The sequence below is a fragment of the Chaetomium globosum genome, genomic scaffold, assembly GCF_000143365.1.
Source record: "Chaetomium globosum CBS 148.51 scaffold_3 genomic scaffold, whole genome shotgun sequence".
Lineage (NCBI taxonomy): Eukaryota > Fungi > Ascomycota > Sordariomycetes > Sordariales > Chaetomiaceae > Chaetomium > Chaetomium globosum.
Window position 1 is genome coordinate 348,218 of NT_165978.1, and position 20,453 is coordinate 368,670.

At 56.7% G+C, this 20,453-nt stretch overlaps 9 protein-coding genes and 1 non-coding gene across 10 annotated transcripts in view; 6 read left to right on the forward strand and 4 right to left on the reverse strand.

Moving 5' to 3' along the window:
* Positions 1-585: 585 nt before the first annotated feature.
* Positions 586-900, reverse strand: CHGG_05377 (uncharacterized protein; the record flags this gene model as incomplete). Its single annotated transcript, XM_001221471.1, has 1 exon — positions 586-900. One exon carries the CDS (start codon positions 898-900, stop codon positions 586-588), a length of 315 nt encoding a protein of 104 aa, XP_001221472.1.
* Positions 901-1,046: 146 nt separating this feature from the next.
* Positions 1,047-1,128, forward strand: CHGG_11356. Its single transcript has one exon. It is a non-coding gene; the product is annotated as a tRNA-Ser (tRNA).
* Positions 1,129-2,063: 935 nt separating this feature from the next.
* Positions 2,064-3,705, forward strand: CHGG_05378 (uncharacterized protein; the record flags this gene model as incomplete). The annotated part of the gene is made up of 6 exons (XM_001221472.1): positions 2,064-2,149; positions 2,200-2,340; positions 2,396-2,645; positions 2,700-2,887; positions 2,952-3,234; positions 3,391-3,705. 6 exons carry the CDS (start codon positions 2,064-2,066, stop codon positions 3,703-3,705), a joined length of 1,263 nt encoding a protein of 420 aa, XP_001221473.1.
* A 259-nt stretch (positions 3,706-3,964) lies between these two features.
* On the reverse strand, positions 3,965-6,574 carry CHGG_05379 (uncharacterized protein; the record flags this gene model as incomplete). The annotated part of the gene is made up of 3 exons (XM_001221473.1): positions 3,965-3,997; positions 4,083-6,388; positions 6,442-6,574. The coding sequence occupies 3 exons, from the start codon at positions 6,572-6,574 to the stop codon at positions 3,965-3,967; spliced, it is 2,472 nt and encodes an 823-aa protein (XP_001221474.1).
* A 496-nt stretch (positions 6,575-7,070) lies between these two features.
* CHGG_05380 (uncharacterized protein) lies at positions 7,071-9,733 on the forward strand (the record flags this gene model as incomplete). The annotated part of the gene is made up of 4 exons (XM_001221474.1): positions 7,071-7,517; positions 7,940-8,322; positions 8,416-8,674; positions 8,792-9,733. The coding sequence occupies 4 exons, from the start codon at positions 7,071-7,073 to the stop codon at positions 9,731-9,733; spliced, it is 2,031 nt and encodes a 676-aa protein (XP_001221475.1).
* A 110-nt stretch (positions 9,734-9,843) lies between these two features.
* CHGG_05381 (uncharacterized protein) lies at positions 9,844-10,569 on the reverse strand (the record flags this gene model as incomplete). The annotated part of the gene is made up of 2 exons (XM_001221475.1): positions 9,844-10,288; positions 10,376-10,569. 2 exons carry the CDS (start codon positions 10,567-10,569, stop codon positions 9,844-9,846), a joined length of 639 nt encoding a protein of 212 aa, XP_001221476.1.
* Positions 10,570-11,385: 816 nt separating this feature from the next.
* On the reverse strand, positions 11,386-12,749 carry CHGG_05382 (uncharacterized protein; the record flags this gene model as incomplete). The annotated part of the gene is made up of 2 exons (XM_001221476.1): positions 11,386-11,940; positions 11,994-12,749. 2 exons carry the CDS (start codon positions 12,747-12,749, stop codon positions 11,386-11,388), a joined length of 1,311 nt encoding a protein of 436 aa, XP_001221477.1.
* Positions 12,750-14,718: 1,969 nt separating this feature from the next.
* Positions 14,719-15,346, forward strand: CHGG_05383 (uncharacterized protein; the record flags this gene model as incomplete). Its single annotated transcript, XM_001221477.1, has 2 exons — positions 14,719-15,162; positions 15,260-15,346. The coding sequence occupies 2 exons, from the start codon at positions 14,719-14,721 to the stop codon at positions 15,344-15,346; spliced, it is 531 nt and encodes a 176-aa protein (XP_001221478.1).
* Positions 15,347-15,708: 362 nt separating this feature from the next.
* CHGG_05384 (uncharacterized protein) lies at positions 15,709-18,854 on the forward strand (the record flags this gene model as incomplete). Its single annotated transcript, XM_001221478.1, has 5 exons — positions 15,709-16,711; positions 17,241-17,285; positions 17,369-17,813; positions 17,868-18,325; positions 18,382-18,854. The coding sequence occupies 5 exons, from the start codon at positions 15,709-15,711 to the stop codon at positions 18,852-18,854; spliced, it is 2,424 nt and encodes an 807-aa protein (XP_001221479.1).
* Positions 18,855-19,862: 1,008 nt separating this feature from the next.
* The window catches only part of CHGG_05385 (uncharacterized protein), a gene marked incomplete at both ends in the record, with an annotated part of 1,669 nt that continues 1,078 nt past the window's right edge, over positions 19,863-20,453 (forward strand). Inside the window, one exon of the mRNA XM_001221479.1 lies at positions 19,863-20,366. Within this exon, the coding sequence (XP_001221480.1) occupies positions 19,863-20,366 (504 nt within the window). The remainder of the gene's footprint in view (positions 20,367-20,453) is intronic.

The following is a 20,453-nucleotide window of genomic DNA, read 5'->3' on the forward strand; positions in this document are numbered from 1 at the left end:
GGTGCCGAGTTATTAGATGGGCCAATGCAAGTCTATCTGTTGTCGCGATGGCGGATGCCGATATTATTGATGGAGCACGGAAGCATCCGTCATCCGTCGTCGCCGGGAGTCGTTTCGTGGTGTCGCTAACTTTGGCAAAAAGCCAGGCCGCTTCGATTCGTTTCGCTCGTCGATTAAAAAGGCCGTATGCAATAAAAACCCTGGTTCCGTCGAAAGCAATTGAGCTCAAGGCATCGACGCGAAAAGCGAGCGGCAGGGAAAGGAATCTCTCCCTTTAGATGCAGGGCTTTGGACGTTCTGTTGTCGCTGGGACCTTCCGTTCCGTCACGCACGTTGGGTGAAGCAAGCAAGCCAGCCAGCCAGCCAGCAAACCTGGAGGATGGGGACACGGGGGCCAAGACCGCCTGCGTCTTCGAACGGCCAAACACCCAGTTAGTCGAAACGGTCGAACCGTGTCAGGCGAAGACCAAACCAGGATGGCTTGGAGCTGGGCGACATGGACGGGTTTGGTGTTGAGAGATCCAACCCGTTCGGAGATGGAGATCGGGGAAAAGGTGACTGGAAACTGCAAACAAGTGCACAAATTTAGCGGATCCAGCCAAATGCGTCTTCGTCTGTCTGCCTCTCGGTTCCGCTGGCACGCACGCACGCTTGGTTTGCAGCAGAAGAAATATTGGCGCCAGAGATTATGCCACCTAAAGCGGTACGTATATTCTTGGCGCCCCTGGGCCAGACCGTCTGGGCATGATTAGCGGTTGGGGGCTTGTTCGCCCGCTGGCAGCCTCCTGGTGACCAGCTGGCGACGGTTGCACTGCCTTGATTTTCGCGGAGCTGGCTGTTTCCAGATTCCTCCGCACCTGCCTGAGTTGCAGGGTGGCAGCGACGATCAACTCCTTCCATTTCGTGTTTTCGAATACAGCAGCAAAATGCGAGTTACACAGTAGAGGAAAAATGGCACGGCTAAAAAAAATTACTTGGCACCTCCAATGCCCCTTTCCACTTGCCTCTGTGTCTTTTTGACCCTTTTCGATGTGACGAAACCTCAAGGCGTGGTGGCAGAGTGGTCTAATGCGCAAGACTAGAAATCTTGTTCCTTCGGGAGCGTCTGTTCGAATCAGGCCCACGTCGACGACAAAGTTATTCTTTTATCTTGTCTCTTTTTCTTTTCTTCTGTTTTTCTTCTTTTCTTTTCCATTCCTCCTACTTGACCTCCCACACGAAATTGACTCCATACTTCATCTATCTCGCGTATATACAACTCACTAGTTAGCATGGATCTCCTCTGTGTTGGGTATATCCCTGCGTCAAAACATCACCTACCTAGTACTCAAGTCTCGACCAGACTTGAGCGAGAAAGAATATCGCACTGGATAACTCTAGACATGAGAAACCACCGCAATCTCACAATCCCAACTCTAGCTCCTACGACTCTGCAAGTTAACCGCTGGGCAATCCCTGTGAACCCTCACCCACCCCCGGCCAGCTCATACCACACAATTGCCGGTCTCGCCTAAGATATGCCGCGTTATGGCGGGGCCCAGGTTTCAAGTGTGCCATTGTTTCGGCTCAAGCGACCGAGTCGGGCCCATACAGCGACGTTATTGGCCGTGGCGCTCTCCCGCCGTTAATATCCCTCGTACATGCCCTATATCGACACATGTTGATCAACGCCAACACATTTCCCCTTTGGGTGATTTTGTCTTTAACCATTGGTCATGGCGTCAGCGATCTATGCAGGGCGAGAAACGACGTACAGCCCAGACTTAGACGAAGCCTCTCTTAAGTACCGCACCGAAGCGGAACTCCATGATTGGTTGTGTGTTGACGATTCAATATCTCGAAGCTGACGTTACAACTTTGACGGCAGTTGGACCGGGCTTAGTATAACGGCTAAGGGGGCGGCCAATCTAGCTTAAATTTGAAGTCAGTCTGGAGAAGACCATCCAGATAGAAAGCCACCCCTGACCCGGGTTGAAGGGTGAAGTATGCATCTGTGACCATTCGTTGTCTTCAGAAACCCCTGGGACCTCAAAATCGCCGTCAACCTCAGCTAGTATCCCAATATGCGAGGAATCCAGAACGCCGTGGGCCTGTCCCTGCTTGCTGGGGCTTTGGCAGGACCCGTCCAAAAGAGATGGGAGTATAACACGTAAGGAACATACGTGCCTCTCTCCATGCCATACCTGATGATAGATCTAGCATTCGCAACCCGGCCTACCCCCTCGACGTGGTTGACAAACTCGAAGAGTCCATCATGCCCAAGGTCGAGTCCTGGATGGTTAAACGGGTTGGCAAGTCCAACAACTGCACGCTCGAGAATGCCGCGGTCAGGCGGGAGTGGTATGGTGATTAGGCATCCCCCACGCATAGGAGGGTGACACTGACAACCCAACAGGAGCGACCTTTCGGCGGACGAGCGCAAGGAATACATCAGCGCCGTTCTCTGCCTGCAGTCCAAACCCGCCAAGGCGCCCAAGGACAAAGTCCCCGGCGCCCTGAGCAGGTTCGACGACTTTGTCGCGACGCACATGACGATGGCGGGTATGCTGCATAGCCCAAACAACTTGTTTGCCGCCCACCGGTACTTCATCTATGCCTACGAGAAGGCATTGCGTGAGGAGTGCGGGTACAAGGGATACCAACCGGTAACTTCCTTCCCATGTGCATAGACAGTCAATGAAAAATATTAACGCTGCTAGTACATGAACTACGACCGCTACGTCGACGATCCCATCAACTCCCCCATGTTCGACGGCAGCGACACCAGCATGGGCGGCAACGGCGCCCCGAGCACCTACGAGGGCGTTGCTCAGCCATTCCCGAGGCCCTACAACATGATACCGTCCGCTGGTGGCGGCGGATGTGTCACCGAGGGACCCTTCAAAGAGTCCGTCCCCTTTCTCCCATCCCACTCCCAACCCACCCTCACCACCGCTAACAACCACGCGTAGCATGGTCGTCTCGCTCGGCCCCAAGTCGACCATCGTGCGCGACATCCCCGCCAACCCGCGGGCGGACGGACTCGGCAGCAACCCGCGGTGCCTGCGGCGCGACGTCAACAAGTACTCGGCGGCGGGGGCCCGAGCCAACTACACGTACAGCGCCATCATGGACAACCCCGACATCGACAAGTTCTACAACCGCTACCTGGGCATGCCACAGTTGAAGGGCGACACCCACCCGTGGGGCATCCACAGTGCCGGGCATTATATCATTGGCGGTGATCCTGGCGGCGTAAGTCCTTTTGGTTTTTGCTGTCCCCGTTTCCCCTTTTCTGCGCACCCCTTCCACATTTCCCCTTCCCACCTCCCACCCATACTCCAAACAGACAACCAACCACCGCCCCCCACCCCCCTAATTAACTAACCCCTCCCTCAACTCAAACAACAGGATTTCTACTGCTCCCCCGGCGACCCAGCCTTCTACTTCCACCACGGCATGCTAGACCGCGTGTGGTGGATCTGGCAGATGCAGGATCCCGAGAACCGCGTGCACGCCATCCCCGGCGCCGGCGCCATGGACATGAACATGACGCTGGCCATGGACGTGGATATGGGTCAGCCTGCCAATGTGCGGAAGACCAAGCGGGCGGATATCCGTGACGCGGTGGTGGATCTGGGGTGGACGGCGCCGGCGGTCAAGTTGGTGGATTTGAATGAGCAGATGGGGGGGTTGGGCGGGGAGTTTTGTTATATTTATGTTTGAGTTAGGGGGGTGCGTTGTGGAGGTGGTGTTTGGGAGAGGGGGGAAGGGGAGATCGGACTAGAGGTCATTGGATAGGTAGATATAGTATTATGCATTTGCAGGGTCGGTGACAATACGTAAAAAAAAAAAAGAAAAGAAGATAAAAGAAAAAGGAAAACCCCGATCTAACTACTCCACTTAGCTACAGTGGCCAAGGACGACCGAGTGTATGGATGGTCTGCGCCAAGGATTCGCTTCTGAGCCTGAGCACAGTCCTTTATCAATGCCAAAGCATCTGTGTGTCGACATTGACCTTTCCAAGTAAACGCAAGGTTGTTCATGCTCGTCAGCGTGGAAGGGTGGTCGGTCCCGAGCTTGGCCTTGCTCGTCTCCATCACCTGCACAAACAGCTCCTCGGCCTCGTCCCACCGGCCCTGGTTCCTGTATGTCGATGCCAGGTTGTTCATGCTCCTCAGCGTGGAAGGGTGGTCGGTCCCGAGCTTGGCCTTGCTCGTCTCCATCACCTGCACAAACAGCTTCTCGGCCTCCTCCCACCGGCCCTGGTTCCAAAATGTCGATGCCAGGCCGGCCATGCTCGTCAGCGTGGAAGGGTGGTCGGTCCCGAGCTTGGTCTTGCTCGTCTCCACCACCTGCACAAACAGCTTCTCGGCCTCGTCCCACCGGCCCTGGTTCCCAAATGTCGATGCCAAGTTGTTCATGCTCCTCAGCGTGTCTGGGTGGTCGGTCCCGAGCTTGGCCTTGCTCGTCTCCACCACCTGCACCTCCAGCTTCTCGGCCTCCTCCCACCGGCCCTGGTTCCCAAATGTCGATGCCAGGTTGGCCATGGTCGTCAGCGTGGAAGGGTGGTCGGTCCTGAGCTTGGCCTTGCTCGTCTCCATCACCTGCACCTCCAGCTTCTCGGCCTCCTTCCACCGGCCCTGGCTCCTGTATGTCGATGCCAGGTTGGCCATGCTCGTCAGCGTGGAAGGGTGGTCGGTCCCGAGCTTGGCCTTGCTCGTCTCCATCACCTGCACAAACAGCTTCTCGGCCTCCTTCCACCGGCCGCGGCCTATTTGGACCAGAGCAAATAGTGATATACTTGCAAGAGTCGCCAGATTCTCTGCACCCAACTTCTTCTTGCGAACATTTCTCGCCTTGCCTAGCATCTGCTCTGCAACTTCATATCTCCCTTGCGACCATGCATACCATCCCCCGTTATGCAAAAGTGTCGCCCATATTTCGCATGTCTCTTTGCTGGGTTTGTAACCAAGGGCCACTTGAACGTGTGCAAAGAGATTCGAGCACTTCACCCAGTTCTCGTACTCCCCTGTGGGGAATGACGCTGCCATTCGCTCGATGAACTGCTGCTTGAACGTCTCCTGCTGCCCACACGTTTCTAGCCACTTCCTCATCGATAGCTGCACGAGCCCGTGCATCTCGAACTCGTCCCCAACCTCATTCGTAGTGATTAGACAGTAATCCCTTAGCATTGCCACATCGTCTTCGAATTCACCCCTGGTACCATTTGTCTCGCCATCTATGATACTGCTGTTATCATTCCAATTGTGGTCGTCTGGTTCGTCTACGGTAGTAGGATGGGCCGGATGGCGACTCAGACGGTTGTGCAGACGATGAAATAGACGGCGAACTCGAGACCAATATCGCCATAATAAGGCGCTGCCGCTATCATCCAACTTTCCGGCATCTTCACCCCTTGGCCCCATTGCATCGCTTGCGATCTCGGGGTTGCCTAGAATCCACTCAGGGATACCTTGTCGGTCAAAGAAGCTCATAAGCGACAAAAGGTCCGCAGCAGTACGCCGCTTCGACCGGATATAGTCAAAAGATATCTGCCATGTCGTGAGGATCGCGTTGGACGCCCATCCATCCCGTCGCAGGTCGCCGCCGCTGTACCCCAGTAGCCCGACCCTCCTACACTCGTTTTCCCGGAACTCAGCCAGGTATTTCTCAGCTGAGCTCCGCGGCGCCCGTGCCTGGATGTACGCGGCCGCCTGACTGATGGCTAGCGGAACAAGGTCGAGCGCCTCCACGAGATCGGCCGCCACATCTGGATTTGCCAGCGATCCCAGCTTTTTCTCCAGGAGTGTAAGCGCATCGGCCTGCGCCATCGGCCCGACGTCGATCATGTTCTGATGGCGGCCAGTCAGCCTGAAAGCCAAGTCCTTATTGCGTGTGGTCACGATAATCGATCCGTTTCGGCTTTGTGGTAGGTATGTCGCAAACGGCCGCCTGTCGCGCGCATCGCTGCTAGTCACGCCGTGGGCATGATCCGCGTTATAGAACACATCGCGGTCGTCGGCGCTATCAAGGACCACAATCCATTTGCCGTTCCGTTCATTGGACAGCCAGCTGTACACAAGCTGTGGGATATCGGCTTTGGGTTGGTTACGGCCGGCAAGCTTGACGGCGTCGGCGATCGTCCTAAAGCCCTCTTCGACGCGCGCCTGTGTGCCGGCGTGGACCCAGAATACCCATATGTCAGGCTGCCCGACGGCGATCCGGTGAGCGTATTCGATGGCCAGCTGCGACTTGCCCACGCCGCCGAGGCCGACGAGGGCTACCCGACCAGCCGGCTCGGAACATCGCTTGTCGATCTGGTCGAGGATGTCTCCGCGGTCGACGAAATCGGGATCGCGGGAGAAGGGGATGGTCGCGAACGGTTGTGGTGGCGTCTCTGGTCGTTCTGGGAACGTCAGCAGGGTGCAGCATCCCTCGGCTCGAGCGCGCCAATCTTACCTGGCGATAGATGGAATTCGGTGTTGATCGACCCATAATTCTGCCCCACCTGGAATCCTTGGTTTTTGGGTCCGAAAGACGCGGAGAGGATTTGCGACATAGCTGCGATCGAGTCTGTTGTCGACACGATCATGTCGGACGACGGGATGTTTGATGATGTTTTTGCCATGAAGGCTAAGGTTATGCGGCTGAACATTTGCTGCCCAACGACTGCAGCCCGTCACCATCTGCGCGCCGTGGGGCTGGATCAGCTCTTTCCTTGAGCCTCAGTTGCGTTCTAGCCACAGCGGCGTAGCTGATGACAGATACCAACATGACACCTCCCTGACCTGCTTCGCGAAGTTGACGACTTCATGCCGACAAGCCAGAACACCGTAGCATACCGATGGCTCCGCAACTCGCTCCCTCACAACGTGAACAGATCCATGCTATGATAGGTACTCGGTGACTTGCCCAATGGCGTGATAGCCAAAACCGTTGAGTGCAGTGAGCGCGCAGTTCGCAGAATTCGATCGAGACTTCAGCGATTCGGAACAACGACAAGCCCCCCGAACCGCGTCGGCCGCGAGTCGAAGATAACCCCTATTATGCGCGATGCATTGCTTGAACAGCTAGCAAATCGACCCGATATGTTTCGATACGAGATGATCGATTTCCTCTACGATAGTTTCGGCCTCGAGGTGTCCCCGACCACCATTTCTCGAACCCTGAAGACGGAAAGATGGACCAGGAAAACCAATGGCCGCGTAGCGAAACAACGGAACCTAGAACTACGGGAACTGTACCTCTATAAACTCTCTGATTGCCAATCGTACCAGCTGGTCTTTATCGACGAATCTGGCTGTGACAAACGGAGTGGACACCGACGCCAGGGATGGGCGCCGAGTGGAGCGACTCCCGTGCAGGTTGACGAGTTCAACCGCGAACAACGGTTTCAGATTCTTGCTGCGTATACACAGAGTGGCGTCAAATTGGCGCGTATCTACCGTGGATCCACTGATGCCGTTATATTTGAGGATTTTATCGACCAGCTGCTGCACCACTGCGGTAAATGGCCGGAGCCAAATTCAGTCCTTGTTATGGATAATGCCTCCGATGATGGATCGAAGGAGCCCGCCGACTTGTCAGCATGCCGCCAATTTAGCCAAAGATCAGCCGCGGCCAGCAAACCCCTCCACCACTCCGCACACGAACTTTTGCCCCGTCGCTAACTCGTCCAGGACTTCCCATCACAGTATCGGCGGCTTGTAACCATACCCTCATCAGGCACAGTTCTCGACGCATAACCAATAGCCTACAATCTCCTACGAGCCGTTCCACGCATCCGCCAACTTCCCATGCTACTTCCATCCACCCCGAGATCCGGCAGACCGAGAGACAGCGATTGGAGGATGGGGAAGGGGCTGGCTTGGCCGTCTTGAAGTGCTGTCAGGCGACATCCTGTGCAGCGGCTACTTTGTGTAGCTTTGTTGTAACGAATATTTGACAAAGCGAGCAGAATTACCTGGCTGGGCCTGTTGGGTTATTCTCAAGCATGGGACTGGTTTCACTCCGGATCGAGCTCGGACGTTATGCAACATACGTCGATGTGGCCTTGGGCCTCACAAGGCACTGGACTTTGAATAAGCTCCAGTCGATGGCAGCCTTGCTACCGGCGGCGTTTCTTGACGAGCGCGGCACACGGCTGCAGGAAGAAGGGGGTCGGCAGCATTTCCAATACATCGGCGGCGAGGGCGGCACCGGCAAGTCTCGCGTCATACACGCCATCAAGGACATGTTCCGGCTGAAGGACGGTCTCCACACGCTGCTCCTGACGGGCGCCAGCGGTAATGCGGCCGCGCTTATCGGCGGAGTGACGCTGCACTCGGCGGCAAATATTGCGTTTGAGGGCAGGGCAGCGACAGCAAGGAACATCTCGGAAGAAGAGAAGCTGCGGTAGAAAAACATGATCATGCTGGTTATCGACGAGATCAGTCAGGTGGGCGGTCTCACGCTCGCGGCGGTGGACAGCCGCCTGAAGCAGTACACAGACGACCAGCATCGACCGTTCGGCGGGATCCCAATGGTCATGTTCTTTGGTGACTTCTTCCAGTTCGACCCCGTCCTGCAGACCAGCCTCCTCTTGCCAACGCCTAGGGACCCCGGTGGACAGAGACCGGACAGCTCGGCAAAGCACCTAGCAGCGCATAAGCTGTTCCTCCAGTTCACAAACGTCGTCATCCTCCGCGAACAGGTCCGCGCGGCCGGCTGTCCAAGGCTGCGGGGTTTCCTTCGGCGCCTGCGCAATGGCGAGCAGACCGAGCTAGACTTCTAGCGGCTATGCCACCGCGTCTATACACCGTCGAGCGAGTCCTCCTTCGTAGATGGCTTGAGAGCCATCACGCCTCTGAACCAAGACCGGTGGGACCTAAACATGGCGGCCGTCGTCCGGTGGGCTCGTGCCCACGGCAAGCACATCTCCATCTTTGTGGCCAAGCACGATACTGAGTCGGGGAAACGACTGAGTGCGGGGGACCTATGCCACGTGCTCCGCTACGGAGACGACTCGCAGCTGCCGACCCCCGGCCTCTTCTTCTACGCCCAAGGCATGCCGGTCGTGGTGACTCGCAACCAGTTTGTCGGGCTGAAGGTGGTCAACGGGGCGCCTTTCAAGGCCGTCGACATCTTTCCCGACCTCGCCGCCGGCACCATCGCCCTCGCCAGCGATGTGACTCTTCATCTTGGACCGCCGGTGGCCGTCCTCCTTCAGTCAGACGACAGCGCGGGCCTCGCCATCCCCGGGCTCCCCAATGGCACCATCCTGATCAAGAGCAAGACGGTCGCCATCCCGAGCCAAATGCGGGGCAAAGAAGGCAGATGGAGGGGCAAGCCGGGTTTCAGGTGGGTTACCCACAGAACCGGGCCTCTCTGCACCCCAGCCTTCGCTATGACAGATCAGAAGAGCCAAGGCAAGCAGTTCTCCAACGTCCTCATCAACCTCAAAGGCGTCCACTCGAGTGGCACGGCGACGCTGCCCAGCTTCATGAGCCTGTACGTGCAGCTGTCGAGGGCGCAGAGCTGGGACGGGCTGCATCTGTTTCGGAAACCGGCGCGTGGCGACTTTATTGAGCCCAAGAATGTGCTTGACAAAGACATGAGGGAGGCCATCCTCAAGCTGGAACGACGGGGTGAGGAGACCAGACGGCGGTTCGAGCAAGACCACAGGCACGAGTCGTGGTTTCAAGAATGGGCTGCCATGCCTGAATCTGGCCGAGGACGCGGCGCTCTGGCCGCCCATCTTCAGCAGCGTTAGGACTTTGCGAGGGACGAACAAGAGGACTGTCTTGAGCCGGCCAACCCAACGCTGCAATGCAGCTGGGGAAGATGACTAGCATCGATAGTTGAAGTACTTTGATCGCCACGCTAATGTGCTGCTTTCATTCTGGCGGAAAGCGAGAGTATGGTGTCCATAAACCAGTCTAGGCACTGTCGCACATTCGTTAGCATGTTCTCCCACATCCTATCCCAGAAGATCTCCGCTGGGTTTGACTGGTTCTGTTGATTAGCTGATTCTGTTTCCTTTTCCGACTTCGCTGCCGCCCCCTGGCCACCACCAAAATGGCCCCTCAACTTGCGTACCGCCGCACACGTCTCCTTGAATAGCGCTTTCGCGTCCGCGCGGATAGCACCCTTGACCGCTTGCAACTTGTCAACAAGCATCTCGCCCCAGCAAAGGCGAGGGATGCTGTACCAGTCGGGAATACCGCTGTCCCGGTGGTAGAGGCACCGTTGGAGCGGGTCTGTCAGCGTCCTGTGTGCCGTCCGGTAGGCCTCGAGCTTGGAGGTGGCGAAGGCGCTCGTCAGTACGCTGTCTTTGGTGTCGTGGACGAAGTTGTTGTAGGCGGCTGTGATGGTCTTGGACGATGACGTGGTCTTGACGCCGAGCAGCTTTCACGGGGAGGTGGGCTTGGGCTCGAAGGTCGAGTCCGTGGGGATCGAGATGACGGCGAGGAGGAAGAAGGCGAAGAGGAGGAGGGCGCCGAATGTTCGCTTCACGGCGGGTTTGGACGCGGTTCTCATTGCGTATGTGCCGGCAAAGATGAGCCACTCTATTACCGGTGGATCTAAAGCTAGTGTGACTAGCAACATTGTCTCTAGCACTTCGTCGAGCATAAGCGTGGCGGTCATACGTGTGGTCCGCGAAGGATGAGGTAGGAACTGTTGTGTGTATTTTGATGATGTTATTAACGAACTGAAAGCTCAGTCAGTGATATATCTAGCGGTGTTTTCAATATGGGGTTGTGGTGGCTGATGCCCAATAGGAGCGGGCGCATTATATACGTTTAACTACCTTCAGGTTGTTTTTTTTTTAGTTCTTCCTTTTTTGGTCCAACTATGGGATTGTGTCGAACGGACCGAAATATCGATGCTTTGTTGATAATACACCAAAAATAGATTTCTTGTCTGCGCATAATGAACCCCTTACTCCAGACAATGAATCCCTTTTGTCCTCGATAATCGAGGCTCCATGATTTTACATTGACTGCTACCTCCAACGCCAACAAATGCTCCTCTCGCCCATGCAAAACAGGAGAAACCCCCTCCAAATATAATACAACACAAACAAACCATTACGTACTTTATTCCGCTTCAGCCCCCAGACCAACTCACGACGGTATCGGCACCTCGCCCACGGCAATCCACTCCCCCTTCCCTCCACCAACATCCAACCTCACCTCCACCACCTTCCCCCCCTTCTGAAAAAAACACCTCCTCTCCTCTCTCGCCTCCTCCACCCCCACAGCCTTCTCCGCCGCATTATACGGCGACGACCCCATCGTCAGACACGCAATATCCGTATCCCTGTCCGCGCCCTTCAGCGCCGCCGGCGCCGCCGTCTTCCACGGCACGTCCCCCTCCGACCCGGCCGCCGAGTCCGTGTACAGCACGCTGATCTGCCCATCGTCATCCCCCCCCGCCGAGGTAGAGCACGTAGGTATCGACGCGGCGGTCGGCGTCCCCCGCGCGCGCGACCGAGAAGGCGGCGATGGGGGCCTGGGAGGGGAGGGGGATGTCCGGGAGGGTGGTGGGCCAGGGCGGGTGGAAGGTGGCGGAGCGGTTGGGGTGGTTGAGGTCGGTGATGTGGACGGCGAGCTTGGAGGAGGTCTTGTCCTGGTAGAAGACGGCGTAGCCGGGCTTGACGGCGATGGTGGAGAAGTCGGTGGCCGTGGGCGCGATGGCCAGCCGCGAGTAGGCCGCCGGGAAGATGTCGAGCTCGTTGTTGTCCCAAGAGGTGGTCGGTCGGAAGGTGCCGCCGAGGCGGTTGCGCACGTGGTGCAGCATTCCGGCGCCGTCTTGGTAGAGCGTCCAGGGCCAGTAGGCGCCTAGGTTGCTGCCGAGGCCGGTGTAGATGTCCATGTCGTTGACGCTGTCTTCCTGGACGTTGGGGGTCTCTTGGTCGTTGAGGCTGACGCCGAGGAGCCGGGACTTGACGCCCGTGTAGAAGAGCTCTACCGTGGGCTGGGAGAGGGGGTTAGTGTTGGGGGCTGGGGAAGTCGGGGAGGGGAACCGACCTGGTAGAAATCGCCCCAGATGATTGTTGACGCGGCGAGGCGGCTGCCGGCTATGGCATACGAGTTGATTTTGACTGGTTCCGCCCAACACGTGGATTCCTTGTCCGTGGTGCGGAGGCTCTTGTCGCACCGTACATACTGCAGCTCGTCCTTTTGGTCTTGGAAGAAGAGGTACGTGTCGGAACTGCCGTCCGGTTTCCTCCACCCTGTCACGGCCAGTCCTGAGCCCTTCCGGATCGGTGTTGTGGTTGTAGTATTCTTAGGTGCCGGGTCGTCGGCTGTGTCTGCGTCTCCTGAACTTCCAGAGTTGTCCCCCCCAGTGCCCGTGTTGTTTCCACCATTGCTTCCTGCGTCCTGGTCCCCCTGCGATGCCGACGTGTTCGCTGACGAGGAGCTCGCCGCCCTGCTCCCCAGTACGCCCCCCAAAACGGCGCCCAGAATGACGAGAACGGCAATAACCCCTCCGATAATAAGCCACAACCGCTTCCGTGATTTGGCCGCCGTGGAAGGTGTGGCAAGCGTAGAATGCGGATGTGAACCGGGCGATGGGTAGTGCTCTGGGTCTACCGAGTAGGCGTACGTATGTGGTGTGGCCGCTTCTTTGGCGCTATAAATGTACTCACTGCTCGCGACTTGAGGAAGGGATTGGTCATAGTAACTGGAAGCGTGCTGCTGGTTGTTGACCGCCTCAAGATCCGGCTGGTCCATTACTTCGAGCCCGGGCTGGGCCTCGGGAGAGTGGTAGTGCTGCGTCATTGACCGCGACTGAATTCTGCCCGCAGCAGCACGCTTGGAAATGGCCGTCTCAGATCACAGAATGCGGGTTGGATTGCTTGTGAATTGGTGTTGGGGAATGGCTGGGGGTATGTAAATGCATGGTTCTTCGGAGACTTCAAGCATCCTTGTCAGGCATGTCAGGGTCAGGGGGTAGGATGAGCCCCCCTTGGCCGTCGCCAATGGCAGGGTGAAGAGTGAGATGCCAGGGGCGCTTACAGGGGATCGAATCCTCGCAAGCTTGGATACCCGCAATATAGCCCCCAACCAAGGCCCAATTCGATTAGCCTTCCCGCGTGGTGCCATTAATATCCTGCTTCTCTTCAGCCCTGGCGGCTAGACGACGGCGCCGTGAAGGATGGCTGGCCCCATGATGAAAAGTTCGGTCCAGGCCTCAAACAAAAGAGAAGCGCAGCTGTTAAGCTAGCTGCTGGCTGCTATCAGCTAATTATACGTCTCTCTAGTTAGTTAGCGTGCTTACTTCATACGACTGCCTTGACCTCGTAAACATTATTGTAATCTTAAATACCGTGTATCACGAAGATACCGACGAAACCAGACGTTATGCTCTCGGACGGCACAGACGCATTGCATTATGCTGAGGTCTTTGCGCCCCCGCCTCGCAGAGGTTTCTGCAACACTTTGACAAGAGCGTTGTGGTTAGGTAGGCATGGTAGCACAGGCAAATTAGCCGAGCCTTGGTCTCACCCAAATTTCAGCGTACACTGGATGGCCGTGTCGAGGGCAGCTTGGATTCGCATAAAAGTGGGCGTCTGACAATCTTTAAACTCAAGTGTACTTCGTAGTCCGCCTCATGATCATGACCCGGGGTGAGGAGTCTGAGAGTGTCTACAGGATAGCACGGAAACAAACGGGTATACATGGAATTAAAGAATAACCTTGGGATCTGTTTCTTTTTTTCTTTTTATTCTTCCTTTATTTCTGCTGGTCAACGGCAGTATGCAGACGAGATATAAAAGAGTCGGTGTTTCGAGGGAGGGCATGGTATCCTGGCTTTCTGATGGCAGCTTTACGTGGATGTATCTACCCACGTGCTATTTAACTTGACATGACGTATACCACGCTACTTGGGTGAAGCCTATTGTTTGTCGCACGATGAATATGAGGTGTAACCAACCATAGACGGCCCGTTCCGAGCCCCCTTCCATGGGTACTCCTCTGCGCCATTGATAAGTGCGGTGTTGTACCTGATTCTCATCTCATTATTTAAGGGGCCGTGAATGGGTACTTAGGTACTTATGATTATTGAATGACCTTGAATTACGGATGTTTAGCGGGTATTGGCCCCAAGAAGATAATTTTGCGTCCTTCTTTCTACATAATTATCTCCTCCGTTCTGAACAGCGAGAAATTGGAAGAGGATTCAGCAAAGCTGGGGATATGAATGATGCCATTTCACCTATGGGGTAAGAGGAAATAAACTTAGGAGAGAAAATGAAGCAAAGGAAACTCGATGCGGTGTGACAGAGCAAACCACGCAAGCTGCTGACTCCCCGCCCGCCTCGTACTCATACACAATGTTAGAAGGGTCGAATACAAGAGCTTCATGTTGGTTCCCGCCGTAGCTACCAATATGGGCGGCAACGTTGCGTGGCAGATACGAGGTGGTATTGTACTACGCAGGTGTTTAGCCGCCGGGGAGGTAAACCGCGGTGATGATCTTTTTTCATATATCTGCTCAGTAATGCCATCTCAAAATAGAACTACTTAAGCCCCGGCCAAACCTACCTTTATCAGCCCTGGACCATTTCAACCAGCTAGGTCAGCATCTAGCATAGGTACGGTACTTAACCACCGCAACCCAACACCAACAAATTACTCAGACACACCTCCCTACCAGTGACCACAACCACTCCTGCTACCACCACCACCACCACCACCACCACCACCACCACCACCACCACAACAACAACAACAAAAACCCACCACCATGTTCAACCCCTTCACGCCCCTTCTCCTCCTAGCAACAACCGCCCTCACCACCGCGGCCCTGACCCCGCCACCCGCCATCCTCACCCCCTGGCAAATCACCTCCCTAGGCACGCACTCCCCGTCCGGCCGCCCCGCGGGGCACCCCTACTCGCAGCTGGCCTTCTCCATCCACGACCCCAACACCATCACGGTGGGTACGACGCCGTACGGCAACGCGACCTTCCCGCCGCTGTCGGCCAACTGCACCGTGGTGTGGATGTCGTACGGGCCGGACCCGCGCGAGGAAGGGTTGGTGACGGCGTGTGATGATGGGGGCCAGCTGAAGGGGCGGTGGACGTTTGAGGTGCTGGAGGGGGAGGGGGAAGGCGGGGGGTCGGCGACGGCGGATTTTGGGTTGAGGGTGCGGTTGGAGGAGACGGTGGTGTTGGGGACGGGGGCGGCGGTCAGTTTGAGGTTTGTGGGTGAGGCGGCGTTTCGGGTGGGGCGGGAATATGGCGGGGACGTGTGGAGGGAGTGGGGTGTGTAATTGGGGGTTGAAGAAGGAGAACGCGCCCGTGTTGGTGAAGCAGGAGTTGGAGGCGATGGAGTGTGTGGTGGGGGATTGTGATAAGCAGTGGGATGAGTGAGGGGGAGAGTGAGTGGAGGGGTAGGGGGTGGTGATGGGATTCGGGGAGGTTAGAGAAAATAAGGAGACTTGATAAATGGAGTTGTAGCTACGGCATGAGGATTATGACTCAATATGGTACTCACTCCGTGTAAGCAATTGCAGATACGGCGCCCTTCTGTTAATGAGGGCCACCCCGCTTCTGTCGAGTGGGGTGGTGAGGTGACTCAAGAACCGCGTCAAGCTGGCTTATAAAGCACCCTCACGCCATCAATCCATCACGAAACGCATTTCTGCTCACCTAACATTTCTACTTACCTTCTCTGGTCAAAGCATCTTCAGCCATACCCCATCGTCGACCTGGCATCCCAAGAACCCCTGACAATGGCAGACCTCAAGCTCGACTTCGTCACCCTGGACGTCTTCACCGACACCCGGTACCTAGGCAACCCGCTCGCGGTAGTCTTCGTCCCGGCCGCCCTCCAGGACCGCCTCGACCAGACCACCAAGCAGCGCATCGCGCGCGAGTTCAACCTCTCCGAGACCGTATTCCTGCACACACTCCCCAACGAGCCCAACCCGGCCACCACCCGGCAAATCGACATCTTCACCCCCAAGAAGGAGCTCCCCTTCGCGGGGCACCCGACCATCGGCTCGTCCTACCTGGTCCTGCAGCACCTCGGCTGGGGCCACATTGACACGCTGCAGACGAAGGCCGGGCCGATCCGCATCGAGGCGTTGGCGGGCGGGGCAGGCAACGGCCGCATCCGGGCGGCGATCCCGCACGCGGTGCGCATCCACCAGAACACGCTGGACAGCCTGATCCAAGCCCCCTCCACGGCGTCGGCGACGGTCAAGGCCGTTGAGAAGGGGCTGTCGCCGCACGCGGACATCCGCGCGGCCGAGCTGAGCGCGCCTGTTGTCAGCATCGTCCGCGGCATGAGCTTTGTGCTGGTGCGGTTGGAGAGTTTAGAGCAGCTAGGGCGCGCGCCGCCGGTAGCGGATATTGATTTTGGCGGGATTGATTTGCTGGATGAAGGGGAGTGGCGTGAGAGTCATACTTCGAGGTATTACTATGTTTTGGGGGATAAGGAGGGGTCTGTGGGTGAGGATGGGAGGACTAGCATCCGGACGAGGTTGCTGCGGATGGGGTATGAGGACCCTGCCACTGGCAGTGCGGCGTGCACGCTGGCGAGCTATCTGGCTTTGAAATCGGGGGTGGTCGACAAGGAGGCGTCTTTTGCGATTACGCAGGGCGTGGAGATGGGGAGGCGGAGTGACATTGCCGTTGATGTGTCTGTCCAGAATCTTGATCCATCGGGTGAGATCGGGGTCAAGGAAGTTCACCTTGGTGGAACGGCCGTGGTTGTTATGAACGGGAGTCTCAGTGTGTAAGCTAGGCGAGGGACTCGGGAATGGCTGAATCAGAATGAATGACCTGGGCCACTTATGCGAGACTGGTTTGCTAAAAGTCGGCGGCGAGACATAGATTCTTGAAAGTTAGGAGGGGGAAGGCACTTGAAGCGGGGATGAATGACAGTTGTGTAAAAATTGACTGAAGTTAAAAGTTGGGCAGAGATGCTGATTATCTGGACTCATCAATTGATGGGAACACTTCTGGCCTCCAGACTCGCGATTTTTCCAACGATTCGGGAACTTGACGCACTTCTTTTCCAAAGATATGATTGGCTGTCTGTTTGTATGTGGGACCACGAGTCTTGGCTCGTGCCTCGATGCGCGACAGGTTGCCAGCCGCCAAAAAGTTGGGGAGCTCCTTTGAAAGTCGCATTCAACAACAGACCCATCCAACCACTTCGTCAGAGGAACAGCACCAGACCTCAAGATGTTGTGTGCACGTATGTCTATATTGTACTTAGTCATGTGCTAGGTGTCGTGTATGCTAACAATTGATGCAGTCTCAGGCGAGGTCCCAGAGGAGCCCGTGGTGTCGCGGAAGACAGGTCCGTCGCATCACCCGTCACCCGCCCCCCATCGCAAACCCTAGATGGGGGTGTCTTATCGTCATGCTAACTTGGGACCATAGGCACCGTGTTTGAGAAGCGGCTCATCCTCAAGTACATCGAAGAGAACGGGAAGGAGCCCGGCACCGACGAAGAGCTCGATCCCGAAGACCTGCTGGCCGTCAAGACCAGTCGCGTGGTCCGGCCCCGCCCGCCAAACTTCACGTCCCTGCCGTCGCTGCTCAAGGCCTTCCAGGACGAGTGGGATGCGCTGGTGCTCGAGACATACAACACGAGGGAGCAGCTGTCGCGGACCAGGGAGGAACTCGCCACCGCCCTTTACCAGCACGATGCAGCGGTCCGTGTCATTGCGCGGCTGACTAGGGAGCGGGACGCAGCTCGCGAGGCTTTGTCTAATGTTACCGTTGCGCAGGCAGCAACGGGGCCTGCGAATGGCGATGCTATGGCCGTTGACAATGAGAGCCTGCCGGAGCACCTGGTGGAACACGTGAACGAGTTGCAGCAACAGTGCGTCACCCAGATCTCACACTGACCGCATACCGGTGCTGACACATGCCGCAGATTAACCAAGGGCCGAAAGAAGCGCCCCGTTCCCAAGGGTTGGGCCAATTCAGACGACGTGGCCGGCCTCCAGCAAGTCGCGTACACCGACCTGACCGTCTCGCAAGCATCATCCCTCGACACCGAATCCGAGTACGCGGCGATTGGCGGCCTGGATGGGAAGCTTGATATCTACTCGATCCAGGGCAACACAGTGGAGAGGACGCTCGAGATTGGCGAGCCGGTGACGGCCACGGCCTGGACTGGGAGCAAGGTCATCCTGGCTACGGCGAAGGGTTCTGTTAAGGTGTTCGATAACGGCAGCGAGACGGCCTCGTTCCAAGCACACGCCGGCCCAGCGACGGGTCTCTCCGTACATCCGGGCGGACGGATTTTTGCCTCTGTTGGCGTGGACAAGAGCTTCGTATTTTACGATCTGGAGTCGCTGGCACAGGTGTCTCGGTGCTACACCGATGCTTGTACGTCTTCTCGTCTTCTCCCATTACCCCAATTCTACATTTGCTAACCATTGCAGCTCTCACCGCCTGCGCATTCCACCCCGATGGCAAACTCTTTGGTGCCGGGACACAGTCAGGGGATATCAAGGTCTTCCAGTCCGATACCGGCGAGCAGGCGGAAAGCTTCAACCTCGGCACGCCGGTGCAGACGGTCGTCTTCTCTGAGAATGGCTTCTGGTTCGCTGCGGCGGGCAAGGGCCAATCGACGACGACCATTTTCGATCTGCGGAAATCGGGACCGGCGGCTCAGGTTAAGGAACTGCAGACGGGTGATGCTCAAGACCTGGCATGGGACTACACGGGCCAGTACCTGGCGACGGCTGGTTCGACCGGCGTCACGGTGCAGATGTACTCGAAGGGTTCCAAGTCATGGTCCGAGCCGCTTCGCACCAGCACACCTGCTACTGCGCTCCGATGGGGTGCCGAGGCCAAGTCCCTGGTCACGGTGAGCAAGGAGGGCGTGGTTTCCGTGCTTGGGGCTAAGGAATGACGAGGGAACCGGGGGAACCCAGCGAGAGGGTCACGGAATGGGTCTGAGGGAATGGGTCTGAGCGAGGCTGTAACATAGATGTTTTTGTCCTGGCGCCTGAAAATGTGATACCTGCATTGGAAGAAGCTTGAGGATGCGAGTCATTTACTTGTGGTTACTTGTGGGTTCTTTGTCTAAATTAGGTAGGTTGGTTTGCTGTTCGGTCCGTTCACAGGCAGAAGTACCTTGAGTTAATTACTTTCCTTGTCACCTGACTCAGTTGGGTCGTTGGTTGATCAGGCAGTGCCACGCAGTTGCCCACCTGTGGTGAATTTCCCTCGTGGGCCCGGGGCTGTCAGAATACGGGATTCGCTAGTCAAATCAGGCAATCAAGGATGGTTGTTTTCAGCACTTGTTTCGATGCTCCTCTCATTGTTGTTTTTATTCTCGTGTCTTGCCTGGATCCCGACATGTGGGTCCCGTCCGGGTTTTACCCGTCGAGATGAGGGGTGGTGGTTAAGCTAAACATGCCCCGTTTACTTCATATCCGAAGCCTCCACCCCGATATTCTGACAGGAGCCTTGTGCTTTTCGGAACATTCGTAATCTGCCGGTAGCCGCCAGGGGGGGGCAGAAGCGGCGAATTCCGGTCACCACCGAACGTCCGAGGCCACAGCTGACAACATTCCTTGACTCGTTCTAAACAAAAGAGAGGCGTCACTTTTCCTCAAAGGCTGCACTTAGCGCCTGAAAACTCTGCAACCCATCTCGTTCCGTGCACAATACTTTATACTGCCTTTTGGTTTTAATCCTCGAACTTGCTAGGTTTAAATCCCACGCACCCTCTAGAGGGACTCCACGATTACCACGACGAACCGTCATCTCTAGAAGAAGCAAGGGCAGCGCCCCAACTACAATATCCTGCTCGTCGCCATCGCATTCAATAGATACGGATACAAAAGTGGTGGAATGTGCTCTCGGCTTCCGCGGCAGTAAAGCGACGATTGGAACACGAGCGAGAGAGGCAGAAATGGACAACCGCGACCCCCGCCCCATAGACTTGGAAGACTTGCTCTCTGATCCTTTCGACCCCGCCCCGCCTCACCCCGCGAGCGACTTTTCGAGCTGGCCTGCCGAGTCCTCACCGGCGCCGGGTGGCGACGAGGGAATGGACACCGACGGCTCCGAGATGGAGCTATCGGACGAGGACTTTGATGATGAAGGGCAAAACGAGGAGGACTACGATGGACGCGACGAAGACGAGGACGACGAGGAGGAATCCGATGCCGGAGAGACACTCGAGGACGCGTTCCTGGCGGATGGTGGGGTGGGCGATTTGGACGGTTTTATGGACGATTTTGAGTTTGAGTTTGAACCTTGGGCGGCTGGGGCTCACGGCCGTGTCGAGGATGATGATGAGGGGCTTTTCGTCGACCAAGGGCCTGGTTTTCTCCCGCCCCTCGAGGAGATCCTCTCCAACGTTAGACGGAACCACGCACGAGCCCTCGATCTGGTGTCCGAACTGCATTCCGAGGTGCGCAATCTTGGCTACGGAAGGACACCTCGCAATTTACGCAATTTACGCGAGAACCATCGCCATCACCCATACGCCGCACCGCAA